This window comes from Solanum verrucosum, unplaced genomic scaffold (genome assembly GCF_900185275.1).
Source record: "Solanum verrucosum unplaced genomic scaffold, falcon-dt-bn FXZP01000038.1, whole genome shotgun sequence".
NCBI lineage: Eukaryota > Viridiplantae > Streptophyta > Magnoliopsida > Solanales > Solanaceae > Solanum > Solanum verrucosum.
In genome coordinates, this window is record NW_026020564.1 from 2,818,680 (window position 1) to 2,846,111 (window position 27,432).

Sequence of the window (27,432 nt, forward strand, 5' to 3'; positions counted from 1 at the left end):
GCCAAATTTAAGTATGCTATTTCACTATTACAAAATGATGCTTACGATTGGTGGGTAAGTGTTCCAAATGCCAAGGTAAAACCTCTAGTTCTTACTTGGGATGATTTTCTTAAGGAATTTTGTATGAAGTATGTCCCACCTGCTTATTGTGATGCAAAGAAGAAGGAGATTTTGAATCTAAGGCAACAAGACATGTCTATTGTTGAGTACCAACAATTGTTTCTAAGGTTGTCTCGTTATGTTGGAGGTATTATTGAAGAGAAAAATGACAAGTGCAGGAAATTTGAAAACGGTTTAAATGATTTCGAGTGGGATCTTACCTCGCCGAGTTTTACAGGACCTCCAATTAATATGGTGTTCCAAACGGCGGACTAGATAGCGATCGCCAACCATGTCGGCGATTCGCCAATAATTTCCTGGGCTCGCCGACTTTTATAGACTCCCATTTGAAGATGTCTTGAGTTAAATGGCGGATTAGGTCGGGCTCGCCGACCTCTTCAGTGATGCGCCGACTGGACCATTTGCTCGCCAACCTGCACTTTTCAAACACTTTCCACACTTTGACCTGCATAATCCAAACACCGTTATTTACCAAAACAAAAGTAAAGCAATAAAAGGGTCTTGGGTTGCCTCCCAAGCAGCGCTTTAGTTAACGTCGTGGCACGACGCAAGTCCACCTTCAAACCTCATTCTTGGGGTTGACCTTAGTGTCACTAGGCAACCCCCCTTGCTATCTCGGGTTTAGATGAGACGAGATATGACCCATTTGAGTCTCCAACTGCTTGATCGACACTGAATGGGAGGTGACGGTCTGGCTAAGGGTCGACACATCTTTTTCATCTCTTACCTCTCAACTTTGTTGAGGATATAAGAAAACATATCCTCAGACTGACCACCTTCCGAATCCTTTGGCTTTTGGCGCTCGTGGGGAGGCACATGCCTATCCTTCTCCCCATCCTTCCAATTTGGATTACGGTCCCTCCATTCAAGAACTCCATCTTTCCAACTTTCATCACTACTCCAACCTTGGTTACCACCTTGCCTCAGGTAGTTTGAACGATAACCACTGCCTTGGTTGGCTAGGAAATTTACCTCTTCATTATACAAGGCCTCAAACTTGGACTCATCTGGATTAGCACACCCGACACCCACGACATTGACACTTCGAGCACCAGCTCTCATGACATTTTTAGATAAAATGTCAAGTTGTGTCATGATCTTGGCCATGTTCTGGTCCCTAACTTGGTCCTTCTCCATCTGTTCCTTAGTCAACTTGAACGTGAGAGGGGACACCTGGTTTTCACGGGTATACCACGCCCTGTTTATGGTAGTCATTCCACTCAAGAGCTGAGTCGCTATCATATAAGGTTGCTGCAACAAACCTCCTGGAGAAAGTTGGTCAATAACACCCTTATTTACCGAGTCAAGACTTCGGTAAAAATATTGCAGCAACCCGTTATCAGGCAAGCCATGGGTTGGGCATTGAAGCACCAACTTTTTGAATCGCAACCAAGTTTCATGTATTGGCTTGCCTTCTAGACGCTTGAAGCTCTGAATGTTGTCCCAAAGAGTCATCATCTTCGAGGGAGGGAAAAATTGCACTTGAAATGTGGTAACCAACTCCTCCCACGAAGTGATTGATTCACGTGGCAATTCAGATAGCCACTCTTACGCTTCTCCTATCAAAGAGAATGGGAACAACCTCAACCAGACCGATTCTTGGGAGATATTTTTGAAGGAGAATGGTCCACATACATCCACGAAGTTTCTAATGTGCTCATAGGGATCCTCATGAGCCAAACCACTGAAAAGCCCTTTAAGGTGCAAGAGTTACAACATAGTACTTGTGATGTGGAACACCGCATTCCCTTCGGCCAGAGGCAAGCGAATGGCACCAATACCTCCCATGAGATGGGGGTTATTTTCATGAGGCCTGTTGACATCGTTGAGGTTTCCGATGTCATCTTGATGGCCTACTTGGCTGCCATTCACACTCATACTTCCTATTTTTTCACACAAACAAGCAAAACAAAATTAAAATTAAGTAAGTAACTCTATAACCAACAAGAACAAAATCCAACTTAAATAAAATTTCTCAAGTAACACCACTCCCCGGCAACGGTGCCATTTTGATTTCACGTATCAGTACACTACTTCCAGTTCAAGTGCCAACGATCGTGAGTAGTAATATAACCCAACTAGTGAGTTGGGGTCGAGTCCTAAGGGAGTGGTTCATATTCAAGAATCAATAGAAATGCATAAATATGCTCATGTCAATTATACCTAAAATTATTTACGAAGAAAAACATGATAAATCAAAGGTTGACACAAGTGTCAAATATCAAAGGGGGGGGGGGTTGTGTCAACTAGCAACTAAAAACAACAAATAATATGAAAATACGAATATGGAGACGGGATTCTCAGGATGTGATAGGATTATGGGCTAAGGTAAGCAACCGAGTAATTGCAACTAATAGTAAACAACTGCAAATCAGTGAATAAGCTACACTTTAGTGGGGGTAAACTTTTTCTCGAACAATTTACCCCGAATCAAATTGGTTTCTCTCGAACACCAATAAGCGGCAATGAAGCACAACCTTCGCTCTAGTCCATTCACTCTCTCGAGCTGAATGTGTGGAAAAGGATTTAGGATTCACTCACTCAAGCTGAACCCATGACAACCCAATACCAACAGACCATCAATTCAACAATTTTGATTTTAAAACCTCTCTTTCGAGCAAGCTAAAAACACGAAGTTAAGATTGTATTTGCAACTACAACCCATTAAATTCAACCACAATTACTGAACGAAATCACTTTTAAACATCAAATAAACTATCAATTGGCAATACCCAGCAGTTAATTCAACCCATAATCGCATAATCAAACCCCAAGAATTGGGGTTTTAGCTAGACATAGTAAAAGGATAGAAATCAATACCGAAATACGTTTCCATCAACTGGGTATGATTATTATTGTCTTTACAAACGTCTAAGATAAAGAATCTTCAATACCCACTTCCAATTTCTTAGAAATGGAAATCTTCAAATATTCAAAGCTAAGGAAAAATATCTCTCAAACTCAGTTCTCAATTCTAAACTTAAAAAATTGAATAATAATATGATTTTAGATGCTCAACTAAAAATTTAAACAAGTATATAGTTGTCAAAAAGTGTGTTGCGAAGGTTCAGTCGGCGCAGTTAGTCGAGATCACCAATCCACTTGGCGATCCGCGCTTTGGTAGAAATCATTCCAATCGCGAAATTGAACACAAGCCAATCAATTATTATTTTTCTTGCTCTCCCTTAGCAGCGCGGGAAAGGAGTCGAGTATTCTAAACTTAGATTGACCTTACAAAAAGCGAAAAATAAAAGCCACACTTGTTTGGTTTAAATCTTTTTAAGACTGTTAACGCTTGAATAATAAGATAGAAAGACCAAATCAATGAATTATCAAATTGTTCATTCAAAAGAATTGGAACCTTACTTATTGGACGATCATAATCCTTTCCAAAAATTCAAATTCTTGATCAATGAAGGAACAACATCACCATGTTTTAATCAAACCTATTCATTCTTCTCTTGCAATGTCAATGAATAAGTTGACTAGGACTGATTTCTTTTCCATAAGGACTAATAACATTCAAATAAAAAAATTCACTTCCAATTTTGGACCTCAACATCTATTTGCTCAGGTATGTCACAATTAACATTGAAAATGAGCAAAAACTTGGTGAAATGCGCAGAACCACATCACAGATTATTGTAGTATGGCACGCAGTCGTTGATGTTGAGTCGGCTCCTATGCGCTAGTTATGTCCTGCTTGGTCCTCCTCTTTCAATAACGATAGAGGGTTGGATTGGGCTTTTACCCATAGTTGAATATTGTTATTCCACGTGGGAGTCCGCATCATGTCTTAGTTTCAATATGACTAGTCATTCGAAAAAGTTAACTAATCATGATTGGCTTGATCTGCCTTTACCTGACTTTTATGTATGATTTTAATTCTTTATAGAATAACTGTTAGAATTTTTTGAGACAAAGATAAGTAAATAATTATTTTCTTACAACTAAGATGAGACGCTTAGGGAGAGAGAAATTGGAAATACCATGGAAATTCTTACCATAAAGCTCAAATCAACCATGAATGTACAAGTAAATAGATGAGGATCTCAACAGTGAAAAAAAAATGGAAGAACTTAGTTTGAACTCTTCCTATTTCTCTTTTGACACATTTTTTGTTTTATTATTACTTCAATTTCTATTTAGATGTTTTTGTTTTATTTTAATTTTTTAGGGATTTGAAACTTCATTGTATTAAGTTTTGTTTTTCTTATAAATAGAAGGAAAATGGCCTTGGGTCCAATTTGATTTTTAAAAAAAAGGTCCTAGGATTAAGGAATGTAGAGAGAAAATAAAGTAAGTAATTATATTAAGAAAGTGATTTTAAGAAAATAATGTAGTAACTAGCTACTTTCTTCCTTTTTATTTATTCAATTTTGACTTTTTACTTGTTATTTCTTACTCCCTCTGTCCAACAATAGTTGTCCACTATAGACTTGACACATTCCTTATGAAACAATAAATAATATAGGTAATATTACTATTTTATCCTTTGACTTTATTAAATTTAAGAATAAGTTACATAAATCTCACAGTGTAAGACCTAAATTATATCTTGTCCCTACTCTTTTCTATTTTACAATAATCCCTTAATTTTTACACTTTCCGGATACATAACTCACTATCCGGATACATTAATGCTGATACATATAATGTATCCAATTGTTATGCTAAAAAGGAAAAGAAATAGAAAATCCAATTAAAATACCATAAAGTATGCTTACACGTTTCTTCTATTGTCAATCAGTCAGTGGCAAATCCTAACAGAATTAACAAATTCAAAATTCAAATTTCTTCTCCATCAACAACACACAATGACATTTGGAATGGGGGTGGGCTGGGAACACGAAGCCTACTGTGGATTGACTTGCAAATATAGAGAGCTTACATGGATTCCATGAGTGTCAAAAAGACCCCACATGATACTTGTTTCTTTATCTAACTCCCCATTGTTGTTATCATTTCTCGCTTTTTCCTTGGGATTTGAGTTGTTGTCCTCGCCAATCTTGGAATCATCCTTTTTGTCTATGCTGTAAAAGTTGGTCTATCTTGATTATACGGATCCCCTGTTCATTGAGGAACCTTTCTTTGATACAACATGAACCTGTTAATCTTGTTGAGACATTTCAGAATCTGGAAAAGTGAGATGAGGTATGAACGATACAAAAGTGATGGAATTGTTGTTGGTCAAAATATTGATTTTGTGAATCTCGAATCAGCCATTGCAAATGAATTAGAGATTGATATAATCGACAAAAAAGCTGAAGAGATACATAAATTTGATAGATCATCCATACCTTTTATAATGTTGTTCAATCATTTTTTAATTATGTTTTCGAGATGGATAGATTTATCAATACATTATTATTTATGTATCTTGTTTAAATTGATAAGTATTGTATTACTACTAGATACATTAAAGAAGTAATTATTACCCATAAGATGTTAGGTTTGAGATCGATACATTATTGTGTGGTAGTTGTTATGTATCAATACATTTAGTATAAATTTGAATTTTGCGTATTATACCTAAAAAATTAGTGCATCATACATTACTATTTATGTATCTTATCTTGTTTGAAAAATACTATATTTCATAAAAGATTCATTATACATGTAATTGTTCCCAACAACATTTTTTTGTGTGTGATACAAAACACAGTGGTGAGTTGATATGTATATGATACATGTAATAATGGTTGAAATCGTTGAATTTAATATATATTATGTATCATGTTCATATAAATTAATTTGATATACAATGTTTTAGATATAGAAAACTAGGATTTATGTGTCAAGTATATTTATAGGGTAATGTGTACAAACACATAACCTTCTAATTTGAATAGGTCTGAACAAATCGCGGAACTGTTCGGCAACTCGCCTACTACTCCTTTCTATCACCGACTTAATTTTCTCCTTCAAGGCTTGGCACACTGGAACATTAGGCGAGACCAAGGCCATTCGGCAACTCGCCCAATGGTTTAGGCGATCCTAAAGCCTTCTTTTCTTCGTTCTTTCAGCTGCCTTGTTCCTTTTTGCTCAATAGTGTCCATGCTTTTGTCCCTAAGTCCAAATACTTAAAATTCAAGGATTTACATCAGTTATTGAGACAAAATATGCATTCGAGGGCACTAAATCTATTAAAATAAATCCCTAAATGAGTCCAAATCGTGGACTCATCAACGATCCAAACTACAAATCCAAATAAGGATTTCTTGTTCATGGGAAATCGCATGAAGAACAAAATTGAAGGCATAGGGACTTATCATTTGATCTTGGAGACTGGACATCACCTTGATCTATTACAGACTCTTTATGTTTCGTCAGTTTCTAGGAATTTGATTTCCCTTTCAAGACTTGATGTTTCTGGATTTGATTTTAAATTTGGACATGGTTGTTTCAATTTATATAAGAATACTATTTTTATGGTTTTGGTGTTCTTATTGATGGTTTATATAGATTGAAACTCGATAATAACTTTTCTGAATCCCTTCTTACTATTTCATCAAAATGTTGGAATTAATCGTTGTTCACTAAATGAAAGTTTTGCTTATTTGTGGCATGAACGTTTGGGTCATGTATCCAAAGAAAGATTAAAAAGGTTAGTAAAAAATGAGATTCTTACGAATCTAAATTTTATTTATCTTGATATATGTTTGGTTTGCATTAAAGGTAAGCAAACCAAGCATACCAAGAAAGGTGCCACAAGGAGCACTCAGCTTCTTGAAATTATACACACTGATATTTGCGGACCCTTTAATGTTCCATCTTTTGGTGGTGAAAAATATTTTATCACCTTTATCGATGATTTTTCACACTATGTAATTGTTGAAAGAAAAATCTCAAATAGCGGACGCTCTCAAAGTGTACGTTAAAGAGGTTAAAAGACAATTAGATAAGAAAGTGAAAATCATTAGGTCAGATAGAGGTGGTGAATATTATGGAAAGTATGACAAATCAGGACAATGTCCAAGTCCATTTGCAAAATTCCTAGAAGAGCATGGCATATATGCACAATATACTATGCCAGGAACACCTCAACAAAATGGTGTTGCAGAAAGGCATAATCGAACACTTATGGATATGGTTAGGAGTATGATGAGTAATTCCTCATTACCCAACTCATTGTGGATGTGTTCTTTTAAAGCCATTGTATATTTATTGAACAAGATTCCTAGTAAGGTAGTTCTAGAGACCTCTTTTGAACTGTGGACTGGAAGGAAGCCTATTTTAAGACACCTGCATGTTTTGGGGTTGTCAAGCGAAAGCTAGAGTTTATAATCCACATGAAAAGAAATCAGATTCTCGAACTGTAAGTGGTTACTTTATTGGTTATCCAGAGAAATCTAAAGGGTATAGGTTTTACTGTCCAAATAATAGTTCGAGAATTGTTGAAACCAGTAATGCAAAATTCATTGAGAGTGGTGAAGTTAGTGGGAGTGTTGAACGACAAAGTGTGGAAATTAATAAATATTCCATTGCCCTTGAATGTACCTACTTCTACACCAATAACAAATGTTGTTCCTATTGTTGAAGAACATTTTAACAATGTTGAATAACATTTAGGTGAAACACTTCAAGAAAGAACTAACTCATAAGTATCTGACGCAAATGAACCACAAACAGTGCCATTAAGAAAATCTCAAAGAGAAAGAAAAAAATCAGCTATTTCAGATGATTATGTGATTTATTTGCAAGAGTTAGATTTTGACATTGGAATTAATAAAGATCCGATTTCATTTTCACAAGCCATAGAAATTACTCAGTCTGATAAATAGATTGATGCCATGAATGAAGAGTTAAAATCCATGGAATACAACAAAGTCTGGGATCACGTTCAATTACCAAAAAGTTTCAAAAGAATCGGGTGTAGATGGGTCGTCAAGACCAAACACGATTTTAATGGTAATATTGAATGATTTAAAGCCAGACTTGTTGCCAAGGGATACACTAAAAAAGGAGGTATTGATTATAAAGAAACCTTTTCACTGGTCTCAAAGAAAGACTCATTAAGAATTATTTTGGCTTTGGTAGCTCATTATGATTTAGTGTTACATCAAATGATTGTGAAAACTGCCTTTCTTAATGGAGACCTAGAGGAGAAAGTTTATATGGACCAACAAGAGGGTTTCAAAATTAAAGGAAAAGATCAAATGGTGTGTAAGCTAAAAAAGACAATATATGAACTCAAACAAGCCTCACTACAATTGTATGTATAGTTTAATGATACCATAACATCTTTTGAATTTATGGAAATTACCGTTGATCAGTGCATATACCAAATGAATAGTGGGAGTAAGTTTAAATTTCTAGTCATGTATGTTGATGACATTTTAGTTGTTGCTAATGATTTAGGCCTAATTGCGTGAGACGAATGACTTTCTTTCTATGAACTTTGAAATGTAAGTTATGGGTGAGACATCCTATGTGATAGAGATAGAAATATTCCGCGATAGATCACAAGGATTATTGGGACTGTCTCAAAAAGGGTATATTGAAAGAGTTCTAGAGAGATTTAACATGAAAAATTGTTCAGCAAGAATAGTTCCCATTAAAAAATGGGACAAATTTAATATCATGCAATGCCCAATGAATGAAGTAGAACGAAAATAAATGGAAACAATTCCTTATCTTCTATTTTTGGAAGTTTGATGTATGTTCAAACTTGCACAAGACCGGATATTAATTTTGCGGTTGGAATGCTAGGAAGATATCAAAGTAATCCGGGAATTGATCACTGAAAAAGTTGCAAAGAAAGTTTGTGGCATGTTAAGAAGCCACAATTCATGCATTATGGTTGCAAAATTTTATTTCAGGACTTGGGGTTGTCGACACCATTACCAAGCCGTTGAAAATTTATTATGATAATACTGCAGCAGTATTCTTCTCCAAGAATGATAAGTACTCTAAAGGTGCCATACATATGAAATTAAAGTACTTTACTGTCAAGGAAGAAGTTCATAAACAAAGAATGTTACTTGAGAATATTAGAATTGATCTCATGATTACAGATCCGTTAACAAAAGGCTTACAACCAAAGACATTTTAAGAACATGTTCAAAGAATGGGTCTTGGTTGTACCTATGATTGGTACATATATAATGTTTTTACACTCTGAGCTCAATTATGTGTTTCTGATATACATTAATGAATTTCTTGTTTCTCATAATGGTGTATATTATTTTGAGATATTACAAGATAAGTCTCTATGAGACATTATTGTAGACCGTAATGTTATATGTTTTATAGCTTATGCACCTAGTATGATAAGTTGCTAATGTAGTAGTATATGGAAGGAATTATGTAGCTTAAAATTTATGTACAACCACCATAACTCGCATTAGTAGTTTGTTATATTGAGGTATGTATGATGGACATTATAGAAGAGATTTATTGTATGCACAACTAATGTTTATGAAATATTAATGTTATATGGTCAATGGGCCAAGTGGGAGAATGTAAGAATTATTATTAATTATTTCTTAGTTATGGCCCAAGTTTACTTGTAGCCCAAGTAATACCATAAATAATATTTAATGAATAATAGATCTCGTCCATACATTGGTTACTTGATGGACGTACTAGATTAAGTCTTAACCTCTATAAATTGGTCCTCCCTCCTCCCATTAGGGTTACCACATATTCTCTACAATAATTCTATCACTGACGGTTATGGTAACATAAGGCTAGGGAAAGGAGGTAGAAACCAATTAACGACTAACGCTTCAACTTCTCTCTGTGATAATGTCTTCCGAATTAGGTATATGCCCCTAACGATCTCTATGTAATATTATCGTGTTCAAGATCCTGAAATTATGTATTAAAGTATTTAATCTTAAGTATATACTCATGAACAAGTTGATGACCTTGATACGTTGCTTGGTCTACGGATTGAACTCTTGAAGTTGTGTTGGACTGTTTCTATGCTAAAGCACTAAGGTTTGAGTATAAACTTATACTTGCACTCTTTTTACCTGCTGGTATATCTGAAAGTTTATCTTGGTACCTTGGTTACCTCTTATCACTTTGTATTGTCGTGTTCGTATCGTTTAAGACATTAAGGACACTTGTGTAACTCACCCACTTGTATGAATTGTTTGATCACCTGACATTCTTGTTGGACCTTATCTTTCTTGTGGCTGTGCGTTTGTCACTATTGGCATGCCTCTTGATTTGGATCATTTTACATCTTGACTCTATATTTTTAGTTCGTCTTAAGTATGGCAGTGTCCATTTTAAGTACGAACCAGAAAACCATTTTTAATATGGTTCTTGGTTCTCTTTATTATTGGGCTTCGACCCTTCTTGATACAGGGTGTCGATCCTTCTTGATACCTGTTTATGCTTGGTGTGACGACATGATGTATTTATTGGGCGAACCTTGTTATTGATACTCTTGGAAAATGGTGCTATGAGCGTTCTTGACATTTGGCTCTTTAAATATCGAACTTGATACTCTTTATATATTGTTTACCTGATTTATTTATTATGTTGCAATTGTGTTGCTCATGACTTGGGAAAGGTAGCTTGGTGAATCTGAGGGCTCCGAACATATAGTTTTTATACCACTAAGCTATATGCTTAGAGAAAGTTATTTCTATCGTAGGGAATGATCGAGAGAAGGCATGAAGCTGGCCATTGGAGATGGAGATTTTGAGAGCCTTAAGGAAGATCACATTTGCATATAGCCATCTACATTTTGTATAAACCTTAAGACTTGTACATGATCTATCTGTTGTACATGTACATGAAATTTTGAAGGCTAATTTGATCATGTCACCATGGGTTGTAATCTAAGTATGGCTATATGTTTTGTTCTTTTTGGGGTGTGTAAACCCAAGTCTTGTAATATACTAAATTTACTATTTGTTTTGAATGTTTGTGAGAAGCATGAACCGGCTAATTTTGGTACTCGAAAGTTGGTAATATTTTTTTTATATCATTTTTAAGTGTGAGGATAATATATGCATGAAAATCTCGTAAGTTATTTGCTTAAATTAATTTGAAAGGGTTTTTCTGCCATAAGTTAAAATTTTGCACAATATCAATTTGACCTCAAATCAATGTTTAAATGGACAAAATGCACATCCTTAACTATTTTTTTTCTTTATTAACCTAATCCCTCTACCAGATTAAAATCAATATGCCCTCCGTTAATTTCTTTTAAATGTCGCATGTATTAAATTAAATTTCTTGTTAAAGTGGTAGTATCCTTCCGAAAGGGTCGCTACAGGTATATAATTAAAATTTTAAACATCGTTTTCTTGATATGTTAACTGTTTTTAAAATATGTGAATTTTATTATAGGCCCTCAAGAACTTTTAATCATTTTTTCTGTTTATTTTGTGTTCTTCCCCAATATATATTCACGGTAACTCAAGATACACTTTCATGACAAGAATTTTTTAAGTTTTTAGATTTGCACCACACACAACCCATAAATCATAGTGTTTCACAATTGGATCATTTATTGGTTGATTTGGTAGATTTCCCCCAATGCAATCCACAGAAATTCCACGAATCCCTTGGTGGATAAGTCCGACGACTCAGCAGCAGTGCGGAATTGAGTTTCTTGTCTAGTGGATCTGATCTATAGTTAGGGGGGGATTGACAATTTGCAAAGAAAAATTTCAACTGAAATTTCACAGTTGGAGATTTAATGAAAATCTCATTTATTTACTACATCACAAATTTACTCTGCACCTTTTGGGACATTAAAAGGTAAATAATTTTTGAGAAACGATTCTAAGACCCATTTGGAAAAAAAACTCTTTATGCCATTTTCTTAGTTTACAAGAGAATCAATGAAATATTTTTATCATTTTTTCTCTATGTGAAACTGTCAAAATCCAAAAATGAACGTGGTGACAATTGTCTATTCCCACCAAGACAAGTCAACCTCAAACCCAATAATACGAAAGAAATGCTGAAAGTAAAACAATAATAACATAAGAGCAGAAATCTTAGTCATTCTAATATAACCCCAAAACTTGATTGCCACATGTACAAGTCATTGATGTATAAAGTATGAAATTGAAAGATAATTACAAGTCACAATGTCTTTGTTACTCAAATAGAACAAAGCAAAGAATAAGGATTAAGAGTGCCCGTCGGGATGTCAAATAACTACCTCTCACTGTATCCTCCGTAAGCCTTGAAAATAGATGAAGGAGAAAGGATACCACACGGTACCTGACTCAGAATCTACATAAGTGTAGAAGCAATGAGTGAGTATCAAACAACACGACACTCAGCAACTAACCTACTAAACAAGTTAAAACAACACGGTACTCCTTTCATCCAATCGAACCTCCTTAAACTACAACCTACATAGAAATAAGTCCAACCTAACAGTTCATAATACACACTTCACAAGTTCTCATAATCATTGTGGAATAGTCGTATAATAAGAAAGGGCTTACTTTTCAGAGTGATCTTTCTCGATTTCGGAACGGAAAGGCTTGGTTAAAGGTATCAAATATCAAGTATGAAAATCAAAAGTTTTAAGTAGATCAATCACAAGTATCAAGTTCATCAAGGCACAATAATCAAGTACATCAAACACAAATTCCAAAGATTTATTATGCATGATATCAATCGGAAATCATGGAAACCGCCCATAGTTCATGAACTCATCGGTAATGACCTCATCATTAGTAACACTCGCTGAAAATGACCTCATCATCAGTAGCACTTGTCAGAAATGATTGAGACATCAATAACACCTGCTGAAAATGACCTCGGCATCAATAATCATCACATATTTCATCATGGTGCACATAAATCAATGTAAATAATCAATTTTACACCACAAGGAAGAGACAGTAACTCAAAAAATTCAAGTCCACAATAATGTCATCAAAACATTTCCTCAATCAACACTTAAAGGTCCACCACAAGACAATTCACAAAGTATTATGATCAACATATTGTATTTTCATTAATCTCCTTTTTATTCATTAATATCAATCAAGTAGAATAATTGAACCTATCACCTCATTCACATTACTCCTTAATACACAATGAAGGAAAATAAACAATTCAACTAGTTTTACAATGTTTAGAAGATCAATTGCCTCAAATTCAATCAAAAGTTAATCCAACACTTGAGTCATCCCATTTTGAACAATGTTCAAAGCCACACAATCTAATTCAATCAAGTAATCACAATAAGATTCTTAAAATAACAACACTCAAAACATACATTTTGAAAAATGGGTCAAATCAACTCAAAAATTCCATTCGAGAAATAAAGTTTGAATATGAAAAAATATTTACTTGAAAGTGTCACCCAAGAAATTTGGAAATCATTAGTGAAAATTATTTAGAAAAAGGGCCAGAATCAGTTCACAATCACCATTTTAGAACTCATGTTCTTGAAAAATCTTGTCATTTACCAATTAAAACATCAAGTTTTGATGTTTAAATTCATAAATGATAAAGTAAAATTGAAGTTTTAGAGTCACAACGGCTTACCCAAATGATTTAGCACAAGAAATTGCTTCAAAGTCTCCTACAAGGATTTTACTATAACACCTCGGAAATTGGAAAGTCAAGTTGAAAAATAAAGATACAAAAATATTCACTAAAGTAGTGAGCTACGAGTCCAATATACGGACTGTAGAAAGTCCTACGGGCCACAGAAAGAAAATCGTAGAAGTTGAGTTGAGTTTTAGAAATTTTATGTTTTTGAAGTTTGATCTATGACTTGACATGACGAGTCGTCAGGAGTTTGATGAGCCATAGATGAGTTTCGTAGAAAGAATTCAGAGATTAGTTTTAAGACCTTAGACCTACGGGAAGGATTTGATGGGTCGTTGTTTGTTCTACGGGTCATAGAAGAGATCTCGTAGAAGGGATCCAAACTTAGTGAAAATTTGGACTCGAAATGGGGTTCTATGGAAGGGGTCTACAGACCGTGGACCAGAGAATGGACAGTAGAAAGGTCATGTGGAAGTTGGAAGAATTTTTGGGTTGAAGAAGTTGGGTTCTGCGGTTGTCCAGTATAGGTCGTAGGTCCAACCCGTAGGACTATTCGATAGTTATTTATTAAGGGTCTTTGAGTCTTTTCCTAGGCATTTTATACCTATATTATGTAATTTTGACCCTGATTCTAAGTCCTATAACTACCTTTTTATTCCTAAATCTACCCAAACCCTCCCATTCTCTAAAATCCTCAAATCCCATCTAAGTCCATCCTCTCCTATTCTCTCTCAAGCTCCAGGATGAAAGCTAGAGTTTCAAGCTTTAAGTCCCCTCTTTTCTCTTGCTTGATAGACTTTGATCATCAATATATGTGGGAATTCACCAATGGATTTAATTCATCCATTGGATCCCAAAATATCTCTAAGTTTGTAACTCAATTTCATCAAATTGATTAGGGTTTGATCTCAATTCTCCATGGGTCCTATTTATTATAATTCAATTGTTTGATTTCTATCTTATTATGCATGATTTGATTCAATTACATGTTTTTATTGATTTCATATGTACCCATGCATTATTCATGATTTTGACTATGAATTTATAAAGATATGAGTTTATGAAGAGAGCTATGAACTTATGATCAGGTATGGCAGGAAAAAAGATTTGTCTAAGAAATCTCTTTGATATTTTCAATAAGCCAATACCAAGATTTGCTTTCTACACCTACTGATGTGATGATAATTCAGAAGCTTTAGTGATGATTTATGAAAAAGATATTTTATGCACTAAGGTTGCTTTAAGATAAGCATCAATGAAATTGTTAAAGTCTTTCTCACATATTAAGAAATTATGATTGGTATAAGGTTTTCTCACACACGTATGGATCATGATTTAAGGAGCTACTCAATGATGAACTAAGATTGGATTAGTAACCTAATTGTACTTTTCCAAGTATGATGATATAAATATGAATATGACTATTCCGTTGGGATTTTTTACTTAGCACCGAGAGGATATCGAGACAGAGGACATGTCTCTAGTAGCAATCTCCTTGTCCCAAACTACGTGCCTCTGTATGATTTATCTTAGAAAGACATAGCTAGTGGATCCACCTAAGCTAGAAGTTTATGGTCCTTAACTTGGAAAGTAGGACAAATTTTTTCAGTGTGGGGGTAAGACATTGGATTTCGTGTTATAATGCACATGGTCTATGTCAATTAACGGTAATATCTTATAAAATAAACTATGTTACTTTTAGAGGTTTATGAAGATTTCATTATATTTTAAGATGCATTGACTATGTTCATGTTTATGATTTTTCTCAAAGGTTTTGTACTATATTTTAGCTTGGTTGTACATATCATGTTTCCTTTCTGTCCCCTAATGATCATATTTCATATTCTTATGCATATCCCTCATACTTAAATGTACTAATGTATACTTCTGCCTAGATTGTAGCATAGTGTAGGGTTTGATGCTTCTTCTTCTTCCATTCGTGGCAATTTGAATTTGTTGACCGTTGAAGACTGGGTAAGTCCTCATATTCAGAGGAATGTTTATCCTTACTATGATTTCTTATGTCTTTAATTTTCAAACGTTGTATGTGGTGTATGGGTTACATCCCAACAACTCTTTTGATGTATTAGATTGTCTTGTCAAGACTATGAGTAGACTTCCATTTTTTTGTAACACTCTTTTATGATATGAGACCTATTGCTAAATTTTTCATCTATTATATTATGTTTTATGCATTTCAAGTGGCTTGTGTAGGGACTGTCAGAGTCTTATATGCCATGTCACTCCTAGGGTGTACTTTCGGTCGTGAAAATTTTGGTATCAAAGTACAAGGTTTTAGAAAAGGTCCTTATATGTTCGACAGGTCCCGTTTGGTAGTGAAGCTCGTTAAGTTTATGAATAGAAGGCTACAAAATGTTTTGGAAACTTCACTTCTTTCAATCGTGTCATAAAGTGTATCTCTATAAAGATCATTCTCCTAAATTTTGTCTGATGTTTATCAAGAAGGCCCCTCGAAGAGCTTATGTGAGAAGGAATGTGGGCGACAATGAGGAGCCTGAGGTTCCCAGGCTCTGATCGACTTGTTGGCCGAGCAAGTGCCTCATGTCGAATTCTGAGTCTCTTACTAAATTTTGGCTCAAGATATGATAACCCAAGCTAATAAAGAAGTCATGGATCCCATGAACCTAAATGTAGGTACGAAGATGAAAAGAATAAAGGACTTTACTAGAACGAATCCTCCGGAGTTTCATGGGTCAAAAGTTGATGAGGATCTTCAAGAGTTCATTAATAAGGTGTATAAGATAGTGGGAATTATGGGATTGTCTACTGTAGAGAAAGAGAAATTGGTCACTCATCAACGAAAGGATATTGCTCAAGTTTGGTTTGAACAATGGAAAAGTGAGAAGGTTGTTGATGTGGATCCTCTTGATTGGAAGAAATTCAATGGAGGTTTTCTTGATTGTTTCTTTTATCTTTTGACGAGGGAGGCAAATTTGTTTGAGTTCATTAATATTTGACAAGGAAATATGAGTGTGAAGGAGTATGCATTGAAGTTCACCCAGTTGTCTAAGTATGCACCAACTATAGTTGTTGATTCTAGAGCAAGAGTGAGTAAATTTATGTCGAGTGTTTTCTCTTTGGTTGTCAAGAAATGACGAACCACATTTTGATGAAGGATATGGATGTGTCCTGTTTGATGATACATGTAAAAAAAATTGAAGAAGAGAAATACAAAGAGAGGGCAAGGGAGTCCAAGAGGGTTTGTGTGGGTAATGGTGACTTTTGTCACGCCCCGAGCCTACATACTGCGTGGGACTGGCACTCGAGAACCATTGCTGGCCCAAGCGAATCCCTTGCCTGGCTTACTTACTCAGCGGAAGACTTAAACTCAACAAAAATAAGTTTATATAATAAACTAGAATGTTATAAAAGAACATTCAACTGGCCATTAAGGCAAACTCAAGTCTCAACATGGAATAATGACAATGAAACGACTAAAGAACAAACATCTGACTGTCTATGAAGCCTCTAAAACAACTAAGATGGATGTTGGGACAGGACCCCCGATCATCCTAACAAATGAAATACTGAAAAGAACTAAAAGCAATAACGGAGTCCAACAAAATGCAACGAGGCTCACCACTGACTCTGAAGTGCTCAACTGGATCAACGATGCGCTGGATGTCGATCCTAGTTACCTGCGTCTGTATCATAATACGATGCAGGCCAACTGGCATCAGTACATTGAATGTACGAGTATGCAAGTTGGAATGCTAAGCACAACATAGGCTTGAGAAGAATCTAAAAGAAACTAAAGAACTTACCTGGCTCAACTCAACTTAACATAAATGAACTCATTTCAATATAAAGCAGTTTAAAACAAGTGCAATATAAAGAAAAGCTATTTAAAACATGATGTCCACTCTGTGTGTATGCAAAGATACAAATAACTCTAAGATATATGTAAAAATACAGATAAACTAATGTATATAAAAATACAAGTACTATTGTGGAAGTTTTTCTAACCGACAACCATCACATAAGAGCTATTGTGATGATACAACGATCTTCCTCACGCTGCCAGCGCATCCTATACCTAAACTACTAAGTGGATCCACTAGTCTATGAGAAAAGGATTCATCTAAAAAGTATGACCCTTATCTACCTATGATGGCTACATGGTTTATGAAGACGTGAGTTATTTGAACTAAAGCTCGTCCCCATATCGGTGCTCAATACTACTCCCAAAATATGATACTACTCTTTAGGTTTAAAACATACTTCTTCTGTGATTTGAGATTAGTGCTCAAAAATATAGCTCAAAGGCTATATTGGAAATCAAAGTTTCCCCTCTTGCTTTATTTAGAAAGCGATTACACTTTTCTGAAAACTAGCCCGAAGGCTCTTTGGAAATCTCAGTATTCGTTCTTATTTAAACGTGAAAACATTTTAAATCTCTTTGGAAATACTTAGTCCCCATATACTTTTGAAGAAATGAACTTCAACTTTACTCTTTACTGAACTCAAAACTTAAGTCTTAAAACAAGGTAAAAACGTTTGCAAAAGGTTTTTGGAAAACTTTATGAACTTCTATTAACTTGACTCTTAACTTCTCTTGACTTGACTTTTAACTGGTCCTTGAATTGAATTATGGATTCAAGGATTGTGATTTGTGATTGGAAAGACTCATGATGTTTACGAATGATTTTAGGTAACTAAACATGAGAAAAAGACCGAAAATCAATATCTGAGGGTGGGTCCGCGACACAGAGAAACTTTTAAAATTTAGTTTTAAAAATGACTTTTTAGGCAAAGAACTTCGTGATGGCTCCACGGTGCAAAACGAAAATTCCCACTTTTGGGAACCAGCTCCGTGAACGCACCACCACCTCCCAATTTCGTTCGATGAAATTCCTTCTTCATTTTTCATCTCTAAACCCTTTAAACTCCATGGGTTCCTTTCCCAAACACTTAGAATCGATTAAATGTTCAAAGTACATCAGATTCTACTCAAATCAAACCAAATCACGGGTTCGGATCAAACAACTCTTCAACGAAACAAGAATTTAATGGAACTTCAACAAACCCATCAATAACTCAATTTCTAAGCTTTCAATAACTTAAATTCGCTGAAATAAATCATGATTGGTGCATGGGAGAATTAACCCAACGTTATGTGATCTCACATACCCGGTAAGAATAAATCCTTGGCGAAAACCATAGCTAAATGGATATATCTTGATGAATCTTGCCCTTTCTTGTTTTTTCTACTCTTTTCTCCTTTCTCCATGTTCTAGTGTAAATTTCCAATTTCTAAAACTGACTAAAATCTGATTTGACCCATATTATACTCCTAAAAATGGATTAAAATAATTGGGCAAGGAAAAGGCCAAACTACCCTTCTACGCATATTATAATTTAAAGAGCACTAAGAAGAAAATTAGTACCTTGATCTGTACTTTCTTCGAATTCAAAGAGATGTGGATATCTCTTCTTCATATCCCCTTCAGCTTCCCAAGTAACTTCCTCAACAAATTGGTTCCTCCAAAGGACTTTGACTAATGGTACCTCCTTTGTTCTCTACTTGCGAACTTGGCGATCTAGAATCTGAACAGGAATCTCTTCATAAGATAAGCTATCCTTGATCCCAATATTTTCAATTGGTATGATCAATGAAAGATCGCACATGCACTTCTTCAACATGGAGATGTGAAATATCGAATGAACCACTGTTAACTTTTGTGGTAGCTCAAACTCATAAGCTACTTTGCCAATCCTCTTGGCTATTCTATAAGGTCCAATTTATCGAGGACTAAGCTTCCCCTTCTTACCAAACCTCATAACTCCCTTCATGGGTGATACTTTGAGATATACCCAATCATTTACTTCGAACTCTAACTCCCTTCTCCTAACATCAGTGTAGGATTTCTGACGACTCTGTGCCGTTTTCAACCTCTCTTGAATCACTTTCACCTTCTCCATAGCTTGGTGAACTAAATCTGGTCCTATCAACCCAACTTCACCAACTTCAAACCATCAAATAGGAGATCTGCATCTTCTCCTATACAGAGCCTCATAAGGAGCCATTTGGATGTTAGAGTGGTAATTGTTGTTGTAAGGAAACTCAATGAGAGGTAGGTGATCATCCCAATTTCCTTTGAAATCAATGACACAAGCCCTCAACATATCTTCTAAAGTCTGAATAGTGCGCTCTGCTTGCCCATCAGTTTGAGGATGAAAGGCAATACTTAAATTCACTTTTGAACCCATGCCTTTTTGGAATGACTTCCAAAATTGTGCACCCTTATCTGATATAATCAAAACAGGGAATCCATGAAGTCTTACCACCTCCTGAATATATAACCTGGCATAATCCTCTACTGAATGGGTAGTCTTAACCGGCAAAAAGTGGGTTGATTTTGTCATTCTGTCGACAATCACCCAAATAGAATCATGTTGTCTATGAGACCTTGGTAAACCTGTGATGAAATCCATATTGATCATCTCCCACTTCCATTCCAAAAGTTCTATCTTCTGAGCTAAGCCACCGGGCCTTTGGTGCTCTACTTTCACTTGTTGGCAATTTGGACACTTAATGACAAATTCTGCAATTCCCTTCTTCATGCTATTCCACCAATAAACCTCTCTCAAGTCACGATACATCTTTGTGGAACTCGGATGAATGGAATATCTGGAGCTATAAGCTTCCTCCATAATCCTCTCTTGGAGTCCATCCACCATAGGTACACACAATCTACCTTGATATCTCAATACACCATCTCCCACTTGTTCAAAAGCTAATACTTTTTACTTATGAATATTTGCCTTCAATTCAAGCAAATGGAATCGTGGTCTTGCTTTTCTTTCACTTCTGACACTAATGAATATTCTGCCCCATTCAACACCACTACTCCTCCTTTTGTGGAATCCATTAGTCGAACTCCTGAGCGTTCAAGTCTATGCACATCTTTCGCTAACTCTCTCTTTTCTTCCTCAACATGGGCAGTACTACCCATAGACAACCTGCTCAAGGCATCAACAACAACATTAGCCTTACCTGGGTGATAAAGAATACTCATGTCATAATCCTTGAGTAATTCTAACTACCTTTTTTGTATGAGATTATGCTCTTTCTGAGTAAACACATATTGAAGACTCTTGTGATCAGTGAATACATCAACATGCACACCATACAAGAAATGACGCCATATTTTCAAAGAGAATACTACAGCAGCCAACTTTAAGTCATGGGTTGGGTAGTTCTTCTCATGAACTTTCAACTGTCTGGAGGCATAAGCTATAGCATTTCCATTCTGCATTAAGACACAATCCAAACCAACTCTAGATGGATCACAGTAGACCACAAAACCTTGAGTACCTTATGGTAAGGTTAAAATTGGGGCAGTAGTCAACCTCTTTTTCAATTCCTGAAAGCTTTTCTCACAAGCTTCAAACCATTAAAACTTCACTGTCTTCTGAGTCAATTTGGTCAAAGGGAATGAAATAGACGAGAACCCCTCTACAAACCTTCTGTAATAGCCAGCCAAACCCAAGAAACTCCTATTATCAATTGGAGATGTGGGTCTAGGCCAATTCTGCATTGCCTCAATTTTCTGAGTATCAACTTTAATCCCCTCTCCAAACATAATATGGCCTAAGAATGCCACAGACTTAAGCCAAAATTCACACTTAGAGAATTTAACATATAACTCTTTATCTTTCAAAGTCTGAAGAACTATTCTGAGATAACTAGCATGATCTTCTTCATTCCTTGAATAGATTAGTATGTCATCAATGAAGACGATAACAAACATATCTAAATAAGGTTTGAATACTCTATTCATAAGGTCCATGAACGCTGCAGGTGCATCGGTTAAACTGAACGACATGACCATAAACTCATAATGACCATAACGGGTCCTGAAAGCTGTCTTTGAAATATCACATTCCCTTACTCTCAACTGATGGTAACCTGATCCGAGGTCGATTTTTGAGAAACAAGAAGCACCCTGAAGCTGATGGAAAAGATCATCAATCCTTGGAAGAGGATACTTGTTCTTGATGGTAGCGTTGTTCAACTGACGGTAATCTATACACATTTTAAGGGAACCATCTTTCTTTCTCACAATTAAGACTGGAGCGCCCCAAGGTGAGACACTTGGTCGAATAAAACCCTTATCTAAAAGATTATTTAATTGCTCTTTCAACTCTGCTGGTACCATTCTATATGGCGGAATAGATATCAGACGAGTATTTGGAAGAAGATCTATACGGAAGTCTATCTCTCTCTCAGGAGAGACTCCAGGAAGATCATTTGGAAAGACTTCTGGAAACTCTTTTACTACTGGAAGTGACTGAATAGGAGGTACCTCAAAACTTGAGTCATTAACTCGGACTAAGTGATAGACACACCTCTTAGAAACTAACTTCCTTGCCTGAATGTACGAAATGAAACGACCCTAAGGCACTGCTGAGCTGCTTTTCCACTCTTAGACTGACTCATTTGGAAATTGAAACTTGATTACTCGAGTTCTACAATCAACTGAGGCATAACATGCATGAAGCTAGTTGCCCGAACTAATTCCCTATCTTAGCCCTCTTGTTCTTGAATTCCTCTCTATCCCTTAGCTTATCTTCCTCTACTTGCTGCACATAGACCATCAACATTGATATGTCCATGTCCCCAATAAGCATTGCTGCCCAACCCTCTTTGCTTGATAGACGGGACAACCTAGCAATAAATAGACTCATTCTACTCATCATGTTCGCAACCATTTTCGGAGCATAGCGAGACAGTTGGGTGAATTTAAACCCATAGTCATGAACACTCAAACAATATTGCTTAATTGTGAGGAACTTTCGTACCTTAGCCTCTTTTAGTTCTCGGGGATAGAAACGCCCCAAGAAAGCCTCCTCAAAACAAGCCCAACTCGCAGGTGGTGCATTCTCAGCTCTACCCTCCTTCCACTGGTCAAACCAAGTCCTAGCAACATTCTTCAGTTGATATGCAGCTAGTTTAACTCGCTCAGTATCAACAACATACATAACCTCAAATACCTTCTTCAACTCCTCAATGAAGTTCTCCAAATCCTCAGTAGTGCTCGAACCCGTGAAACTTGGAGGGTTCATCCTCAAGAACTCACGAATTCTTGAAGTGTCAGCTCCTTCCTGTCGATCTCCCCTTTGCTGACCAACCTGGTTAGTCACAGCTTGACTCAGCATCTTAATTGCCTCTTTGAACTCAACATTAGTAACTTCTCCTTGAGGTTGCATCTCGGGTGCATTAGGTACCCCTTGCTCCCAACATTTCGCCTAGCAGGGCTACCTCTAATAGCTCTTCGTAGAGGCATGACTATCTGAAAATACTCGCAAGCACGAATTAGAAGGAAACCTTTTAGAGATCAAACTATAACGAGCGAAATGAGTGTGAAAGAAGTGAGATAGTTCCTAAATATTGCAACCTCCTAATTATAGATGTGACGCGCTTCACACTGATAACTAGGACTCTATATACACGGCTTCATAGACTCCCTAGGACTCTTGAAACGTGGCTCTGATACCAAGTTTGTCACGCCCCGAGCCTACACCCTGCGGGACTGGCACTCGAGAACTATTGCTGGCCCAAGCGAACCCCTATCCTGGCTTACTTACTCAGCGGAAGACTTAAACGCAACAAAATAAGTTTATATAATAAACTAGAATGTTATAAAAGAACATTCAACTGGCCATTAAGGCAAACTCAAGTCTCAACATGGAATAATGACAATGAAAAGACTAAAGAACTAACATCTGACTGTCTATGAAGCCTATAAAACAACTGAGATGGATGTCAGGACAGGACCCCCTATCATCCTAACAAATGAAATACCAAAAAGAACTAAAAGCAATAAAGGAGTCCTCCGGAATGCAAGGAGGCTCACCACTGACTCTGAAGTGCTCAATTGGATCAACAATGCACCAGATGCCGATCCAAGTTACATGTGTCTGTATCATAATATGATGCAGGCCAATAGGCATCAGTACATTGAATGTACGAATATGCAAGTTCGAATGCTAAACACAACATAGGATTGAGAAGAATCTAAAAGAAAGTGAAGAACTTACCTAGCTCAACTCAACTCAACATAACTGAACTCATTTCAATATAAAGCAATTTAAAACAAGTGCACTATAAAGAAAAGTTGTTTAAAACGTGATGTCAACTCTGTATGTATGCAAAGATTCAAATAACTCTTAGATGTATGTAAAAATACACATAAACTGATGTATATAAAAATTAAAGTACTGCTGTGGGAGTTTCTCTAACCGACAACCATCACATAAGAGCTATTGTGATGATACAACAATCTTCCTCACGCTGCCAGCGCATCCTATACCTTGCCACATGTATAGGACTTGAACTACTAAGTGGATCCACTAGTCTATGACCATTTTCTACCCATGATGGCTATATGGTTTATGGAGACATGAGTTATCTAAACTCAAGCTCGTCCCCATAACGGCGCTCAATACTACTCCCAAAATATGATAGTAGCTCTTTATGTTTAAAACATACTTCTTCTGTGATTTGAGATTAGGGCTTAAAACCTTAGCTCAGAGGCTATCTTGGAAATCAAAGTTTCCCTTCTTGCTTCATTTAGAAAGCGATTACTCTTTTCTGAAAACTAGCCTGAAGGCTCTTTGGAAATCTCAGTTTTTGTTCTTAATTAAATCTGAAATCATTTTAAATCTCTTTGGGAATACTTAGTCCCCATATACTTTTGAAGATATGAACTTCAACTTTACTCTTTACTAAACTCAAAACTTAAGTCTTAAAACAAGGTTAAAACATTTGCAAAAGGCTTTTGGAAAACTTTATGAACTTCTCTTAACTTGACTTTTGACTTCTCTTGACTTGATTCTTAACTGGTCCTTGAATTGAATTATGGATTCTAGGATTGTGATTTGTGATTGGAAAGGTCTCATGATGTTTAGGAATGATTTTAGGTAACTAAACATGAGAAAAAGACCGAAAATCAATATCTGAGGGTGGGTCCGCGACGCGGAGAAACTTTTAAAATTTAGTTTCGAAAATGACTTTTAAGGCAGAGGATTCCATGACAGCTCTGCGACGTGAAATGAAAATTCTCACTTCTGGGAACCAGCTTCGCGACGTGCTATCACTTCCCAATTTTGTTCGACGAAATTTCTTCTTCATTTTTCATCTCTAAACCCTCTAAACTCCATGGTTTCCTTTCCCAAACACTTAGAATCGATTAAATGTTCAGAGTACATCAGATTCTACTCAAATCAAACCAAATCACGGGTTCGGATCAAACAACTCTTCAACCAATTCAACGAAACAAGAATTTAATGGAACTTCAACAAACCCATCAATAACTCAAGTTCTAAGCTTTCAATAACTTAAATTCGCTGAAATAAATCATGATTGACACGTGGGTGAATTAACCCAATGCTATGTGATCTCACATACCTGGTAGGAATAAATCTTTGGCGAAAACCACAGCTAAATGGATCGATCTTGATGAATCTTGCCCTTTCTTCTTCTTTCTCCTCTTTTCTCCTTTCTCCACGCCCTAGCGTAAATTTCCAATTTCTAAACCTGACTAAAATCTGATTTGACCGATATTAAACTCCTAAAAATGGATTAAAATAATTGGGCAAGGAAAAGACCAAACTACCCTTCTAAATCCGGATTGGACTTTCCTTAATTGAACAACCCAACTTCCGAAGGGCATAACTTACTCTTACAAAATCGAAATCATGCAAACTTGGCGGTGTTGGAAAGATCATTCCAAGGGCTTTCCAACCGTATCAAGAATAACACCTAACTCATCCTGAGCTAGGAATTATGGTCGTTTGAAGTTGACCAAAAACTCTCTTTAACACCTTTACCAAATTTCCAGATTTTTAAACTTTTCCCAAAAACAACCATTTCTAGATTTTAAACTTCCTTCTAGTTCTTTCTAGTTTCAAGATGTTACAACTTTTCTCATTCTAGGTTCGGTGGACAAGGCCGTTATAAATTTCGGCAAAGGTTTCCCGGTAAAGGTTCTTCTAATGATCCTACCCCTAAGTTCTACAAAGATAGAGTGTCTAATTCTAAGCCTCAAGGAGGAAATAGTGGTGGATCTTTGATGCCTACTTGGACAAGGTGTGGCAAGAATCATGATGACAAATGTTTGGCCGATAGAGATGGATGCTTTAATTGTGGAAAGAGTGTTCATAAGATGAGAGATTTCCCATTTCTTGCTACTAAGGGAAGGGATGATAGGAAAACTTATCCTATTAGTTTCGGTTCTAGTGCTCCAATGCAAAACAAATTTTATGCTCTTCAGACTCAACAACATCACAACGATTCTCCGAATGTGGTGACCGATATGTTGAAAGAATTTCAACTTGATGCATATGCTTTACTTGATCTGGGTGCTACGTTGTCATTTGTTACTCCTTATGTGGCCATGAGATTTGATGTTGATCCCGACATCCTTTATAATCCATTTCATGTCTCTACTCATACTGGTGATTCTATTGTCGCTAAAAGAGTTTATAAAAATTGTCCTATTTTGTTTCTCATAGAGTTACTCATGTTGATCTTGTAGAGATTCATATGTTTGATTTTGATATTATTCTTGGGATGAATTGGCTTCATGCATGTTATGCATCCATAGATTGTACGACTTAATTGGTCACCTTCAAGGTTCTACACGAACCTATCATATCATGGAAAGAGGGAAACTATGTTCTTAAGGGTCAGTTTATATCTTGCTTAAAGGCTAGGAAGATGATCTCTAAGGGTTTCATTTATCATTTTGTCCGAGTTAGGGATACAAAATCTAAAACCTCTACTCTTGAGTTACTTTCTATTGTAAATGAGTTTTCGAAAGTATTTCCCGATGATCTTTCTGGTATTCCTCTCAAAAGGGAAATAGACTTTGATATTTATCTTCTCCCAGATATAGAGCCTATCTTTATTTCTCCTTACCGTATGACCCTGACAGAATTTAAGAAGATGAATTGAAGGATTTGTTAGATAAGTATTTTGTTAGACAGAGTATCTCCCCATGGGGTGCTCCAGTCTTGTTTGTTCGAAAGAAAGGTGGTTCTCTCTGAATGTGCATTGACTATCGGTAATTGAATAAGGTTACAAAAAAGAATAAGTATCTTTTTCCAAGGATAGGTGAATTTTTTGACCAATTCCAAATAGTGAGTTACTTCTCTAAGATTGAGCTTTGGTCGAGTTATCACCAATTGAGAGTGACATTTTGAAGTTGGTTTTTCAAACTCGATATGGTCATTATGAGTTCTTAGTGGTAATTTTTGGTTTGACTGATGTCCGGTGGCATTCATGCATTTCACAAGTAACGTCTTTAAGCAATATCTTGAAATGTTTGTGATTGTGTTTATTGATGATATTTTGATTGAACTAAGGATGATCATCTTGAACATTTGAGGATTGTGTTGCAAGTTCTCAAGGATCATGAATTGTATGCTATGTTTAGCAAATTTGAATTTTTATTGAGGTCTGGTTCTTTCCTTGACCATATTGCCTCCGGTGAACGTATTCAAGTTGATCCTAAGTAAACTGAGACATTCAAGAATTGGCATTGACTTTTGTCGTCTTCAGAACTACAGAGTTTCTTAGGTTTAACTGGTTACTATAGAAGGTTTGTAGAAATATTTTCCTTTATTTCTTCGTCTTTGATGACACTGACTTAGGAGGTGAAATTCCTATGGTTCGAAGTTTGAAATAAGAGTTTCTAGGAGTTGAATGATAGACTCACTTCACCACCTATATTGACATTACCGAAAGGATCAAATGGTTTTGTGGTTTATTATGATGCTTCATAGATTGATCTCTGA

The 27,432-nt window shown here is 36.0% G+C and overlaps 1 protein-coding gene across 1 annotated transcript; it reads left to right on the plus strand.

Moving 5' to 3' along the window:
• The first annotated feature begins 16,271 nt into the window (after window positions 1-16,271).
• On the plus strand, window positions 16,272-26,171 carry LOC125810322 (uncharacterized). The gene is made up of 2 exons (XM_049489828.1): window positions 16,272-16,564; window positions 25,571-26,171. Exons 1-2 carry the CDS (start codon window positions 16,272-16,274, stop codon window positions 26,169-26,171), a joined length of 894 nt encoding a protein of 297 aa, XP_049345785.1.
• Window positions 26,172-27,432: the final 1,261 nt, after the last annotated feature.

Excerpts from the sequence above, each read along its gene's own strand:
- LOC125810322 (XM_049489828.1), top strand. The coding sequence starts at position 16,272 with ATGAAAAGAATAAAGGACTTTACTAGAACGAATCCTCCGGAGTTTCAT. Across the intron at positions 16,565-25,570 it reads TTGACGAGGGAGGCAAATTT|GTTCGGTGGACAAGGCCGTT; the intron begins GTTTGAGTTCAT and ends TTCTCATTCTAG.